This window comes from Microtus ochrogaster, chromosome 8 (assembly GCF_000317375.1).
Source record: "Microtus ochrogaster isolate Prairie Vole_2 chromosome 8, MicOch1.0, whole genome shotgun sequence".
Classification (NCBI taxonomy): Eukaryota; Metazoa; Chordata; class Mammalia; order Rodentia; family Cricetidae; genus Microtus; species Microtus ochrogaster.
The window spans coordinates 18,609,139-18,624,202 of record NC_022015.1 but is presented as its reverse complement, the minus strand read 5'-3'; the positions used below and the strand labels follow the sequence as shown (position 1 = coordinate 18,624,202).

Genomic DNA, 15,064 nt, shown 5'->3' with positions numbered 1-15,064 from the left:
TGTGTGTGTGTGTGTGTGGTGTGTGTGTGTTGTGAGACTGCAGGGTATGTGTCTGGAGGTGTGTATGTGGTTTGTATGAGTGTGTATGGTATATGTATGAGAGCATGTGTGTGGTGTGTGTCTGTGGGGCATGGTGTATGTGTGGGGGTGTAGTGTGTGTCTGTGGTGTGGTAGGTACAACATGTGTATGTCAGATGTATGTGTTCCTGTGGGCTGTTTACATGTATCAATGTCACCTGGAGATCCAAGGTTGAGCTCTGTGCCTTCCTCTATTGGCCTCCACCTTTCTTTTTTGAGGCAGGGTCTTTCACGGAGCAGCTAAGCAGGCTGGCCAGTGAGTTTCAGGGATCATCTCTCTCCACCCGTGCCCCAGTGCTGGACTTGCAGAAGCATGCATGCCACCTCCTCACGCTGGCATGGCAGGAATGTGATCCACTGAGCACTTCCCAGGTCCCTGAGGTATAGGTTTAGAGAATGCACATGGGCTGGGCTGAGAGACGTGTGAGTGAGGAAAGTACCGCAGAGCCAGGACAAGGACTTGAACTCTAAAGTCCAGAAACTGTATATGAGGCTGTGCACACCTGTAACCAATTCTGTGGGGGCACAGACACAGAACTGCTGGGACTTGCTGGCTCCCGGCTCAGCTCCAAGTTCAATAACAGGCCATGTCCCCAAAGGACTAAGATAGAGAACAGTAAACCAGGACACCCAGCATCCTCCTCAACCTCCAGAAGAACCTGCACACATGTGTGCCCACACAGTACACACACCATATACATACCCACAACACATACCACACCACACACATATATACATACACACACATATACTACATACTACATACACAGACACCACACACCACACATTCTACACCCTACCTACCACACACACACACACCACACACACCACATACATACACATGCCACACCACACACACACGCAGATACCAGAGACACACACACATACACTACACATAGACTATCACATACCACACACACACATATACCACACCACACATGCATACCACACATTCTACACCCTAACACACACACACACACACACACACACACACACACACGACTGAGGAATGATGCAGCCACACATACTTAGAGGGGAGGAAGATGGAACAGTTAATAAACATAGCGACGCCCAGCTCAGTAGGACAATAGCACACAGTGTGGCCATGGGATGGTTAGCTCTTCAATATTTTACAGCATCAAGCTTTGGTAAGGCCTGGGCTCAGCATCATGGGGACTCTGCCCCTGCCATTGGCCCGAGACTGACAGCAGCCTGGACTCCTCTGTCTCAGAGCCCTGGGGTGCCATGAGGGCTGTGGCTCGGCTCAGGAGGCCACAGTGGACACCTCTCCTCTGCTCCACTCTTGGGGCCTCACCTTGGTAGCTCAAGGTTGGCTGTGAGACTTGTAAACAGTACAAGTAGGACTTTCCCTCCCTTTCTGCCTTCCTTTTTTTGTTGTTGCTGTTAGATGTTTACTTCCACACAGCAAAGCATGAGGCATCCTCTCCCCTCCCATCTCCTTGCCCCCTTTACTCCATCCGCCATCCCTACAGTCTCTTCTCTTATCACCACGTCTCTCTTGCCTCCTGCTTAGCGGCAGGACGAAGTGTGAGAGACAGTGAGAGGAGGGACAGCAGCGGCCTAGGCAGCAGGGGAAGAGGCCTCGTCATAAGCCTATCTGGAGTCCTGGGAGGAGGATTGCCAGTAAAGTGTCTGCCAGGCAAGAGAGACCACCCGGGTGCGGATCACCAGCACTCACACAAAAAGCCAGGTGTGGTGGTGTACCCTGCCATCCCACTGCTAGGGGGGACCCAGTGGGGCTCACTGGCCATCTAGTCTTGGCAATAGGTGAGCACCAGGTTCCATAAAGTGGAGAGCAATCGAAGACACCCACACGCCTCTGGCCCCACACTTGCACATCTGAACACATGCATACATAGTTGAACATGAATGAGTGTATACAACACACACCAAGGAAAGCTTTTAAGAGTACTTTGGAGCTAGGTGTGGTGGTGAGCCCAGAATAAGACTAATTAAATTCAAAGCTACCCTGATCTCTATGGTAGGCCAACAACAACCACAAAAACTATAGCAAAACAAAACAAACCACACAACAACAACAACAAAATTCAAGCCAATCTGAATCTGGTTAGTGTTTTGTCCTGGTTTGGGTTTTGGGTTTAGTTTTTATCAGCTTGACCCAAACTAGAGTCATCTGGGAAAGGGGAACCTCAACTGAGAAAGTGCCTCCATCTGATTGGCCTAATGATTGATGTGGGTGGGTCCAGCTTACTGTAAGAGGTGCCACACCTGGGTCTGGGAGCTAAAAGAAAGCAGGCTGAGCAAGCCATGAGGAACAAGCCAGTAAGCAACATTCATCCATTGCCCCTGCATCAGCTCCTGCTTCCAGGTTCCTGCCCTGGACTCCAGCCTCAACTCCCTCAATGATGGTGTTACCTGAGAACTGGAATGTCTTGGCCTCCTTTCTTCCTCTCATCAGGACTGTCTCCTTGTAATGAGCACAGGAAACTATGCCTTTTAGACTTGTCTAAAAACAGCCTACTCAGGATCCCCACTATACCCAAAGCTGCACCCGATAACCAGAACTTAGTGACATCACTCACTCAAGATAACCAGACTTAGTCCTAGACCCCGTGCCACCCACTGGACAGTGTATAAGAGACCAAGAGCAAGGCTCTGCTCTGCACATTTGGAGAGACCCCACCTTGATCTGCTGGGGGGTCTCCCTTGGATCTTGACCCTCAAATCAGAGACTTCTGTTAGAGACTGGACCTGACCTTCAGCTAAGATAATCACACGTGTGAGCAGCCTGGGGAGATTAGTTTAGGACAGTCGTTAGGAATTTAGAGCGTGAGCCTTGTGATGACCTTCATCATAGTAATGTAACTTTTGTTATACTCTGTATCCTTGTGATGACCTTGTTATACTCTGCATCCTTGTGATGACCTTCATCATAGTAATGTAACTTTTGTTATACTCTGTATCCTTCTTGCTCGTGACACTCCCTCCTTGATACTGAGTCCGTATCTTACAGTTGGCCATAGAGGAGGCCTTTGATGACGGTCTATAACCCACTCCCCAAGAGATGTGCTCAGTTTTGTAATAATCCCAGTGGCTGTAAGGATTTGTGCCTGGTGGGCATCAGATACCAACACTTGCCCTTGCTTGAGTCCCTTGAGATCGCCCACACTTGCCACAATCCTCATCTTGAGGATGATGGAAAGATGGGAAATTCAGAGGAGTCAAGAGCTTAGCCCCAAACCACACAGAAAACATGTGTTAGAAAAGAGCCCACCCCAGTATTCCTCCAGCTCCGAGTGCTCCAACTGGTGAGATATCCCGACTCACAACACTGCGCACGCTCAGAGTTAAACAGTCCACAGCACAGTTGCTCCGGCTACATTCAGCTGTGTCGTGCGATACTTTTGGTCACTGTAACCACAATACCTGGCAGCGGCAACCTAAGGGAAAAGGATTTATTTGGGTTTGTGCTTTAAGTCCGCCATGGTGGGGGAGGCAGGCTGTACAGCTCGTTCTCGGCAGCAAGGATATGACAGAAACTGCTTACGTCATGGCGGACCAAGAGGCAGAGAACGAGACGGGTTGAGAGGCAGGGATAACGGATCCAAGCTTGGCTACCTTCAGTTGGGTCGCATGTCCTAAGGTGTCCACAGTTTCCATAAAAGCACCACAAACTGTATCAAGATCAAGTGTCCAAAACTTGAACCTGTGGGGACGTTCCAATGGGGACATTTAAGATTCAAACTATACACTATCCCATCCTTTTCAAAATACTGGTTGTGTTAAAAAGACATCTGTGAAGTTGTTTTTATGTCCCTTTGCTCCCCATAAGGTCCCTTCCATGGGGTCCAGGAACTCTCCCAGTTCTAACAGGCCAGCTGGCAAGTGGCTGAGGGCGGGGCGGTGCTTGAGATGAGGACAAGGTCTTTCCCTGGATCCTGACGCCTGCTCTGCTCCACAGGCCTCCTGGGGATGGTCGCTCACATGATGTACACACAGGTGTTCCAGGTCACCGTGAGCCTTGGCCCTGAAGACTGGAGACCTCATTCTTGGGATTATGGGTGGTCCTTCTGGTAAGTAACCTTTGACCTTCAGGTACCAGAGGCTGAGTAATGATGAATAGACAAAGGAGTGTGTCAGGACCCTTTGGCTTGTGAATGGCAGAAGCCCAGGCTGACAAGAACAAGGGTGCTTACTCATTGGTTTAAATCAGAAGCAAGCATGTGGGTGGTGTATGGGACGGGGGTGGGGAAGGGGGCTGTGTGCATGGGCACATACAACTATCTGGAACTCTGGGTTGTGACAATATCCTGCTCCATCAGTCTAAGCAGAGAGACCATGGGACTCAGCGGTAGTGAGCAACTTCCACATGGTCAGTGTGTCCCTGTCTTGCAGAGATGAGGCCTCTCTTTTTCCAGCATGGGCTGAGGTTCCCAACTTCCCTCTGATGGGCACAGGTCCTTTTCTTTCTCTTGAATGGTCACAGCAATAGGGGAGTGGCTCGAGAGTAGCGGTTCAGCTCAAGCAGGCCATCCTCTGGAGCTAGGAGTGAGTCCCAAGTGTCTAGGTGGACCGCATGCTGGGTGAGCCCCTGCAGGTCCTGTTTCAGGCACAGCTGGCTCGAGATCTGGTGCCTTCCTCAGGGACCCAACCTTCTCTCCCCCTTCCTCAGTCTATCACAGCTTTCCTCCCAGTGGTGCTGAAGATGGTTGCCAAGCACCGCTCCAGAACACCTTACAGATAAATGTACGGCAATCGAAAAGGGCAGGATGGGGGATGGGAAGGGGTAGGAAGTGGGGGTGGGGTGGGGAGGGAATGGGAGTGGTTTTGTTGGCTTCTGGGATCCACCTGTGAGCCAATGGTTTACATCCTGGGGAAATGAGAAGAGGCCGAAGGGTCGCACCCTAGTCTCATCCCTTCCATGGGGAGTGGAGGGATCACAAGGACACAGGCGACAATGGTGGAGCAAGCTGTTAACAGACAGAGAGTGTTTGCCCACAGTGTTGCTGGCCTGGCTGTCTAGACCTTGTGCTGGTGGCTGGGGACACTTGTTGGCTGCCTTATTCAGCTTATTTCCTGAGCACTGTGACTCTGGGCACACAGTGGCTATTCCATGGTGCTGGAGATGCGGCTGTAGTGGCTTGGGTCCCACGGGTCCCAACAGGACTCTGGGACAGTTGACTTCAGGAGACTCAGAGAACTCAAGAAACCTGCCTGAGGAACACAGCCCTGGTAGCAGAAGGGACCTGCGTCCAGTGGTCTGGTGGCCACTGGTGATGAGCGGCAGGTGTTCTAGACATGGTGTTCCTTACCTGCATTCCGCAGACTTCTTAGACTGCTACCACCAAGGCCATGAGCAACCTGGGTCACATGAACAGTGACCTCCTGCTGCCTATGTGGGAACCAGGGCTTCCACTGTAGCACTGGGCACCCAAGCTGAGCCTGCTTTTGTTTTTGACCATGGGCCTTGTGTTTCCCTCTGACCTGGCTCCTTTCCCCATACTGCTTCCGATATAGCACCAGATTCCACAGGGCTGATTAAAGCCACCTACCATGAGGCCTGGATTAGGGCTAGCACATCTCTTCTTGTCACAGAGGCCTGCAGGACAGACAGCCCCATTTCTCATTCCTTGTCTGTGGGGCCCCACCAAGGCCAAAGGAGGCCATATCTTCTGCGTCATATATGAGAGGCCATTTGTTAAAATTCTTGCCTAAGCATCCCTGGCTCACTTCAGGGTGGAAGAGACCCACTTTGAGTGAGGAGGTCCAGGCCTCCAGCTTGAAGTCCATCAGGAAAAATAAGACTGAGGACCCTGGGACACTGAGCATTGCGGGCTGCTGAGAATTCTCTGGAGGATACCTGTGTGTGGTGGCTGGTCCCTAGGGACAATGTCCCACGATCAAGCGTTACAAGAGACTCGGGTGGGAACCGCAGCCTGGTGTGTGAGGTCCTGTGTTACTATGTGCACTCTGTGTGTGGGTCAAGGCCAGGAGCAGGGGTTGTGGCCCTTGTTAGCAGCTCCCATAGACAGAAGCAAAGAAGAGGCCTTGCTTTGGGGGTCACCCAGGCTGAGATAATCACTCAGGCTTGGCAGGCTTGTTGGTATGTGTGAGGTCAGCCTCTAGTATCCGTACAAGACTGATGTTCTGTGAACAACGGGAGCCATGAAGGACCCCTGCCATCAGCATTCAATTGTCCATAACCCAGATGTCCAACAGTCCACATTTGGGGGAGCACGCCAAGATGCATTTCTCTTTGGCTGTCTTACTTCCCTTTAACCCACCCAGAACACGCAGGGCAAGACAGTGGTGGGCATCCAGTTGGGAGCAAAGGCTGGGTAGAGTAAGAGCTGAGTGGACCAGCAGCTCCAGACCAGACATGGTGAGTGCCCCCCTCAGCCTGCCTTTGCCTCCCAAGAAGTCGCTGGCCCCACTTGTGAGATCAGAAAGTAAGTAACAGTGTGTGTTCCTAAGGAGACCCACAGTTAGCCTCAGAGGCTGCCCACTGCCTGAACCTCAACTGGTGGTTTTCTAATAGCTGCAGAGTTTAGACTGTCGCATGGCAGTGCAGGTCTCTGGCTTGTGGCTTGTTGGGAGATCTGCCTGCACTGCGCCTAACTGGCTGTGTTAGGTGACGACATTGTAGCTCAAGCAGGACCAAGAGTGACTGACCTCTGCCCTCCAACTCTCCGCATTCTCCACTGTGTCCCATTGCCTCCCCTGGCCGATGCTGCTGGGAAGGCCAAGAGAGTGCAGATGTCATCCTGAGCAGACACTGGGAGGGGGAGAAGCAAGCCCCATTCCAGGCAGTCTCTGCAGACTGTAAACAAGAACAGCCAGCCCTAGTGGCACATTCTTGGTGCCAGGAGGATTATGAACTTGAGGCCAGCCTGGGCTACATTTGAGATCTTGTCACAAACACACACACACACACACACACACACACACACACACACACACACACACACACTTGAAAGACCCAAAGAGGCTAAATAGTTCAGCCATGCCACACAGGAGAAGAGTGAGTTGGGTCCCTAAAACATTTGTCTCCTGGCCCGGAGGTGACTCTCTACCACGAGCCCCTTGTCCCATGCCCTGCTACTGCCTTTCCTTCCTTTTCCATCTCCCTGACCCCATGGGAGCAGGAACCTCACCGCTGGACACCCATGCTGCAGGCTGGTCCCAGCAGGTACCTCTCCTGCAGTACTCCAGGATTGCCTGAGGGCCCCAAGGCCACTGTGGGGGTTTTGTGGGTTGGCTGGTGTTCTTCCCAGAGGCTGTGGTCAGCTGAAACTCTGTCCTCCTTTCGCCTAGGATCAGTACAGCGAAAGGGCTGCAGCTGCCCACGGGTGTCCTGACGGCTGCACCTTGGAGCCCCGAGACCCTGCAGCCATTTTGCTCCTAATGCTCTTGGGCTCAGAGGGTAGCCTGGGGTAGGCATTGGTGCCCTGTGTCGAACAGTCTGCCCTCAGTCTGCAGCTGTCTGCGGGAGGCTTCCCTTGGTGCTCAGCTATGGTCTCCTCTCTGTGCAGGGCCTGGGGTCCATTGCCTAGTGGTAGACCAGTGCCTTCGGATCTACTCTTGAGTGCCTTTGTGTCTCCCAGGGGATGGAGGAGGTGGACAGCCACACCACCTTCTCTCTCATCCCCAAGTGTCCACTGTGCTCTTAGCTGTGAAACCAGGCCAGCCACCCCCATACTTCCCTGTACCAGCTCAGCAGTGTGAACTGCAGACACCAGAAGTTTCCGGCCCAGAGGCTTCAAGCTGTGCCCTGTGCGGGTACCCGGGGGCCTGGAGAAGATGGACTGAAAGATAAGAGTTGATGGGATATAGCCTGAGCCCCACTCCCAGCCCATGAGGGGAACAGTGTCTTCTTGTCTGTTCTTTTTTTTCCTTTTTATCTGCTTTTAACCAGCTTTCATCTTCTCTGAGTTAACTCATTTGCTCATTCAGCGCAGAACCCCCTCCTTGCCTCGCTACCAGGGAACTCTATCACCACCAATGCCTGGACCTCTCACCTCAAGTGACTTACCATAGTTCCTCACAGGTGTGTCCAGGAACCGAGTCACTCATCATGGGAATGCCTAGAGGCTGTCTCCATGGTGATTCCAGCTCCTGTCAGGTTGACAATTAACACTGACTCTCACCAGCTGCTAATGGAGATGAACAGGTTAAGGTGCTATTCCAGTCACCTGGCTGCCCCCATTCAGGGGATCCCTGTGGTTCTCCACCCTGGGCAGCATGGAAAGGAGGGAGTTGAGGATGCAGCCGAGCTATTATTACTTAGACCTGGCTGAGGCCCCTGGCTTCCCCACTTGCTGAGTGGGAGCCCCATTCACAGGTCAGCAGCAAGCCCTCCCATTCCGTGCAGTCAAGACCGTGTGGGATGCGTGGACTTGGACTTTTCCAGATAGAACAAACACCCCATGCATCCCCCTTGGAGACATCAGTGGGGAGCCAGGGATTTTGCCTTTCTCATGGAGTCATAGAAGGCAATGAGGAGCAGGATGGCACACTCCTGCCTCTGCTTCTTCCAGTATATGTCAGCAGAGGTGTGGTGGGCAGCAGGAAGGCCGACCCCTGCCCAGCAAAAGTCAGGAATCCCTTCCCACCTTAAATGGCAGTGGTGGCCTAGTGGGAAACTTTGGTTCTTATGCCTTCTTGCTAGTTACCAGGGGTAGGGCTTTTTTTCTTGCCAGAATGCGATTAAAAGAAGCCAGCTGAAGTAGAAGGATCAAACAAGATCCAGGATCTCAGCAGAAATGCCCCCAGATGAGTCGGACATGATGGCTTACCCCTGTAATCCCAGAATTTGGGGAGGCTAAGGCAGAAAGGTCCATGTGAGTTCATTGCTAATCTGAGTACCTGGTAAGGGGCAGATCAACTAGGGCTGCAGGTGAAGACTATCTCAAACACACACACAAGCATCCATGGGCTATAGACCATCCCATCAATGACAGCTGAATGTGCATGGTAAAGCAGCATGCCAAGACAGCATCCTGGACCACTCACAAACTCCAGGTGTTAAAAAAAAAACATAGAAAAAGAACCCAGATAGAATGTGTTTTCTGGCCACAGTGAAATCAAACAAAGATGGAAAAAAGCACTTGTAAACTAAAGAACACGCTTCTCAACAGCCCCTGAGCCACAGGAGGGGCCTCAGGGAAAACTTTAAAGTATGTTGAAGTGAAGAAATGAAAATACATCCCAAAACTTGTGGAGCTAAAGTAGCACCGAGAGGGGACAGAACAGCGCTGAGTGATTGCTTATCAAAGAGAAAGAGTGGGGTGGAGGGGCAGTTCAGTGGCTAAGAGTGCTTGTTGCTCAGTTGTGAGGACCGGAGTTCCGATCCCAGCCCCTACATACATAACCCCAGCTCTGAGCGGGGTGGAGACCGTAAGATCACTGGGGCTTCCAACCTAGCCATCAAAATACGAGCCACATGTTCAGGCAGAGAGTGAGAGAGGGGGATACTTGATGCCTTTGGGCCTCTGTGCACACACATACACATGAGCACCTGCACGCGTGTGCGCATGCGGTCACACACATGAACACAGGCATGCACACATGAATGAAAAAAATGAATGAATCTTTTTAAAAAGAGGGAAAATATTTTAAACCAGTAATAAAAGTTTTCACTCCAAGATTGTAAAACAACAACAACAACAACCCCCAAAACAAAACAAACAAAACAACGGAGCAAAATAACCCTAAAGGAAGCAAAAGAAAAAAGAGCAGAAATGAGCAAAATTGAAAATAAACAATGAAAAAAGAAGAAGAAAAAAAATCAATGAAGCAAAAACTCTGCTTTTCAGAAACTATGATGAATAAAATTGACAGACCTTTAGTGTTTTAAAATGAAAATGAGGTACAGCCATGACAGACCCTGAGGATATCAAAAGCACAGGAAGGACATATTACACATGAACTTGACGATTGGATGGACCTATGCGGTTCTCTGAAAACACAGACTGGTCCTTTTCACCAAGCAGGAAGTAACTGGATATTCCAGTTTGGGCATTCCAGTAACTACTAAGAACATTGAAATAATAGTTTTAAAATGTTCAAAAAAAATCTCTAGACCCACATGCTCTTTCTGGGATACCTTGCCAAATATTTAAATCAAAACTAATACCTATTTTCTGTCAGATAATAGAAGACAAGAGAACATTTAGCAATTCATTTCATGAGGTTAGTGTTATTCTGATATTAAAACCAGACAAAGATAGTGCAAAAAAAAGAGAAGTAAGACTAATCGATATCTTGAATATAGTCTTGGAAATCCTTCACAAAAGAATAACAAGCAGGAGTCCAGAATATGAGAGAGAAAACATAGACCGTATTGAGGAGAGTCACCCAGTGATGAAGGATTTGAAACGCAATCAGTGCCATCTACCACATTAGCAGCCAAAGGGGGAACCTCCTCATGATCATATCAAGTGATACAGAAAAAGTACCTGAGCTATTTCATGTTCCTAAAAAATTCTTCCAGAAAACAAGGATGAATGGGGAATGTCAACTTGATAACAAAAGCTGATAAGCACCTGTAGACAGCATTGAACCAATGTTGAAGGACATTTTCTCTATGATGTTGAAAACATCACTGTTACTCAACTGACAGTTCTGGTAGCATAATTCGATATAAAAGGCAATAAAAGCCATACAGATCAGAAAGGAATGGACAGATAATGATTGTCTCTGCAGAAATGGCCAAGGAACCTGCCAAAGCTTCTCAGACTGGATCAGTGAATCAAGCACAGCTTTAGGCCATAAGAGGAAGACAACACAGAGTCAGTTTTATGTCTATAAACTTGCAGTGAAAATTTGGACACAAAATAAAAGCATAATGATATTTCTACTAGGAAGAAAATTAAATGCATAGGCTTTAGATTGATAAAGCATTTCTAGAACTCCTATGCTAAAAACTGGAAAACACCAATGAAAGAAATCACTGATCTTGTTTTGTTCTCTTTTTTTGTTTGTTTATTGAGACAGGATTACTCAGTAGCTATGGAGCCAGTTCTGGAACTTGCTCAGTAGAGCAGGCTGGTCTCAGACTCACAGAGATCCACCTGCCTCTGCCTCCTGAGTGCTGGGATTAAAGGCATGCACCACCACTGCCCTGCAGAAATCACTAATCTTAATAGGTAGACCATGTTCATGGATCAAAACACTCAATGTGAGGTCCACAGCAATTCTCAACAGAGAATACAGGTTTTAATAGGACTTATCAAAATTTTAGTAACACAGACATACAGATAGGATGTTTTAAAATGCAGATGGAAATGCAAAAGAAATAGAATAGCTAAAATAATTTTAAAGAAAAAACAGGGGGACTCAGTTTACTCAATTTCAAGACCTATTACAGTTACAGTAATCCATACTGATGTTAGTGTGGGGGGAGGGGTAGACACACCTATCAATGGGACAGAACAAAGGGACTCAGGAGCAGATTCAAATGCCCACTTAATTTCTGACTAGGTACTAATCAGTTCAGTGGCATGTGGACAAACTTCCTCACAAATGCTGCTGGAGCTATTGGACGCCCAGAGAAAGCCAACCTTCATGCAAATTCTGCACTAAAACAGACCACAGGCCTAAGCATAAGATGTAAAACTATAAAAGTTTTAGAAAAATATAGGAGGAAACCCTTTGGGTATGAAGACTCAGCAAACATGTTTAGATTTCACACCAAAAGCATAAAAGGAAAAAACATTAACCAATCAGATTTCATCAGCGTTAGACGTGTGTTCTGGGAAGCTGTGGAGACGTGCTACAACTGCAAGAGAGAGTCTTTAAACCACACATCTGGTAAATGGCTGCTCTGACATGGTGTCTTGAAAGAGGCACAGGTATTTGAACACTTGGTTCCCAGTTGGTGGTCCACTTTGGGGGTTAAGGTGGTACAGCCTTGCTGAAGGAAGTACATCCTCAGGGGCAGGATGTACTTATATATTCCCACACTATGGTAGCACTTTCTGCTTTGTGCTACTGTTGAGGATATGAGCTCTCAGCTTCCTGCTCCAGCTTCCAGGCCTGCTGTGGCTGCCATGCCTCCACCTTGCCTTGATGGACTCTTAACCCTCTGGAATCATGGGCCAAAGTAAACTCTCTATTGCTTGAGTTACCTTTGATTGTGGTTATCACAGCAACACAAAAGCAACCAATCCACCTAGTACACAGAAAGAACTGGACTCTGCAAATGAAGAAGAACACAAAGGGCAACAAAACCCCTCAATTAAAAAGTGATCAGGCAAGAAGGTATACAGATCACAAACAAGCAAACGAAAAATTCAACACTTTGAGCCATTAGGAAATGTGCATTAAAACCACGAAAAGCTAGAGCCATACCTCGCTTAAGCCAGCTAAAATAACAAATAGTGACCCACACAAATGCGGGTGGGATGTGGGAGACACACATTCTCAGCAATACATATAGGAAAACTATTGATAGATACAACTTGGGTCACTCCCAGAACAGTGCTAAGTAAAAAAAGCCAGTCTCAACATGCATGCTCTATGATTCCACATGTATCAAATTCTGCAAATGGTAAGATTCTAAACATGAAGAGCAGAGTAGGGATCACCAACGGCCAGAGGAAGTCAGGAAGAAAGTGGATGTGACTCTAAAATGACAAAAAGAGGGATCCACTGTATGATGTAGTTTGATTGTGATTAGGAAGTACCCTGGTTGTAGATGGAAGCTTCTGTCCCACCCAGCCCCATAGTTATTCAGTCCCAAATAAACATGCAGAGGCTTACATTAATTTTAAACTGGTTGGCCTATTGCTCAGTCTTATTATTAACTAGCTCTTACAACTTAAATTAACTCATAATTCTTATCTATGTTAGCTATGTGGCTTGGTACCTTTCTCAGTAAGGCATTCTCATCTTGCTTCCTCTGTGTCTGGGTGGTGGCTTTGTCTCTGCCTTTCCTCTTCCCAGAATTCTTTTAGTCTGGTCACCTTGCCTATACTTCCTGCCTGGCTACTGGCCAATCAGCATTTTATTAAACTAATACAAGTGACAAATTTTTACAGTGTACAAGGATGTTATCCTACAGCATTTCCCCCTTTTTTCTTTTCAAAACAAGAGAAAAGAAAAAGGTTAGAGAAAGTCCTTTTTAAAAAAAGAAATAGAATAGTTGGGCATGGTGATACACACCTTTAATGACAGCACTTGGGAGACAGAGGCAGGTAGATCTCTGTGAGTTTGAGGCCAACCTTGTTCTACAGAGTGAGATTCAGGACAGCCAAAGATACCAAAGAAACCCTGTCTCAAAAAAAACCAAAAAATAAAAATAAAAGAAATAGTTTTTTTAAAAAAAATCCATGTAAAATGTAAAATGCACAGAGAATCTGGATACTGTATGTATTGTGTTGTCTTTGAGTTGTTTGACTGCTGAGGAAGGAGTAACAGCTGCCTAAAGACGTCTGGTTATAAATTGTGCTAGATTTATATAACCTGTATATTTTTAAAACGTCTTGACTTCAAATTTTAAGTAAAAAGATATGCTTCTTTGGAGAAGATGCTTTACTTTTGTTTCCACAGGAAATGAGAGTCTGTGGATTTATTCTTGGTTAAAAAAAAATAAGGTTGAATCAAGGAAGACCCCTGAAAATCTCCAATAGAAGCAGATGGCCCAGATGACCCAACATTCTAGAGCACCTCTGTTGCAGTTTCTTCTGAGTTCTGCATCCAGAACAGCTTCAAGGCTACTGGCTGAGATAATTCAGTCTCACAGAATACTCCAGTCAGGACTTGACCATAATCCTAAATTTTCTTTGGGTCCCTATAAGATTATGAGCACCCTCAATCAACAGGAAGTAGCCTAGAAAACTATCCCCACATTCCCTTAAAAAAGGATTATGTATGTTTGTCCTTGTTTAGCATGTTGGTTACAAGTTGTTATAGATAATGGTCAGGACAAAAACTAAACAAAAGAGATTAGATTCAGGGTTTTTGTTTTGATAAGAAAGAAAAGGAAATGCTATGGGCTAATGTTCCTGTACATTATAAAAATTAATCTTTCATATTGGTTTAATAAAATGCTGATTGACCAATAGTCAGGCAGGAAGTATAGGTGGGGTGACCAGACTAGGAGAATTCTGGGAAGAGGAAAGGCAGAAAAATCAGTCACCAGCTAGATGCAGAGGAAGCAAGATGAGAATGCCTTACTGAGAAAAGGTACTAAGCCACATGGCTAAACATAGACAAGAATTATGGGTTAGTTTAAGTTGTAAGAGTTAGATAATAATAATCCCGAGCTAGTAGGCCAAACAGTTTATAATTAATGTAAGCCTCTGCGTATTTCTTTGAGACTGAACAGCCATGGGACCTGGTGGGACAGAAACTTCCATCTGTACTGGTCCTGATATTGTATCACAGTTGCACTCATTCTGTAATATGTTGTAATTGGAGGAAACTAGCTAAAGACAATAAAACTCCTCCCATCTCTTTGTGTGTATTACAGTTTCATTTGAATCTATAAGTATCTTACAATTTTTAATTAATTAAAAAAATCAAAGGATAATTAAAGGGGGAAGGATTCAAGGAAATTCTATGGTGTGATGAAGACTGAGGCTTATTAGAGATGGCGAGTAGGGGCTGAGGAACTGACACTGGAGGTGAGAATTAAACAGCTGAGCTGGAAGCATGGGAAAAGCTTGCACAGTAGAGAGTCCCAGTTCCTGGGTGATAACTGGAATGTGCAATGCTGAGCTAGCTCAGGGTAGCACTTGCTCTGATTGAAAGCCCTACATGAAGAGTAGATGGGGTGTGGACATGGTCTACAAGTCAGCCTGCCTTTCTGCCCAGAAGTTTCTTTGCTTCTGTTCCATCCCTGCAGCCTCTGTTCCATCCCTGCAGCCTCTGTTCCATCCCTGTATCCTCTGTTCTATCCCTGTAGCCTCTGTTCTATCCCTGTATCCTCTGTTCTATCCCTGTATCCTCTGTTCCATCCCTGTAGTCTCTGTTCTATCCCTGTATCCTCTGTTCTATCCCT

The 15,064-nt window shown here is 47.3% G+C and overlaps 1 protein-coding gene across 2 annotated transcripts in view; it reads left to right on the top strand.

Annotated features, from left to right (window-relative positions):
- Nucleotides 1-15,064, top strand: part of Gsg1l (GSG1 like) — a 205,189-nt gene that overhangs the window by 161,510 nt on the left and 28,615 nt on the right. For both annotated transcript variants that reach the window (XM_026781551.1, XM_013347743.2), the window contains exon 4: nucleotides 4,022-4,133. In XM_026781551.1, coding sequence (XP_026637352.1) covers nucleotides 4,022-4,133 — 112 coding nt within the window. The remainder of the gene's footprint in view (nucleotides 1-4,021; nucleotides 4,134-15,064) is intronic.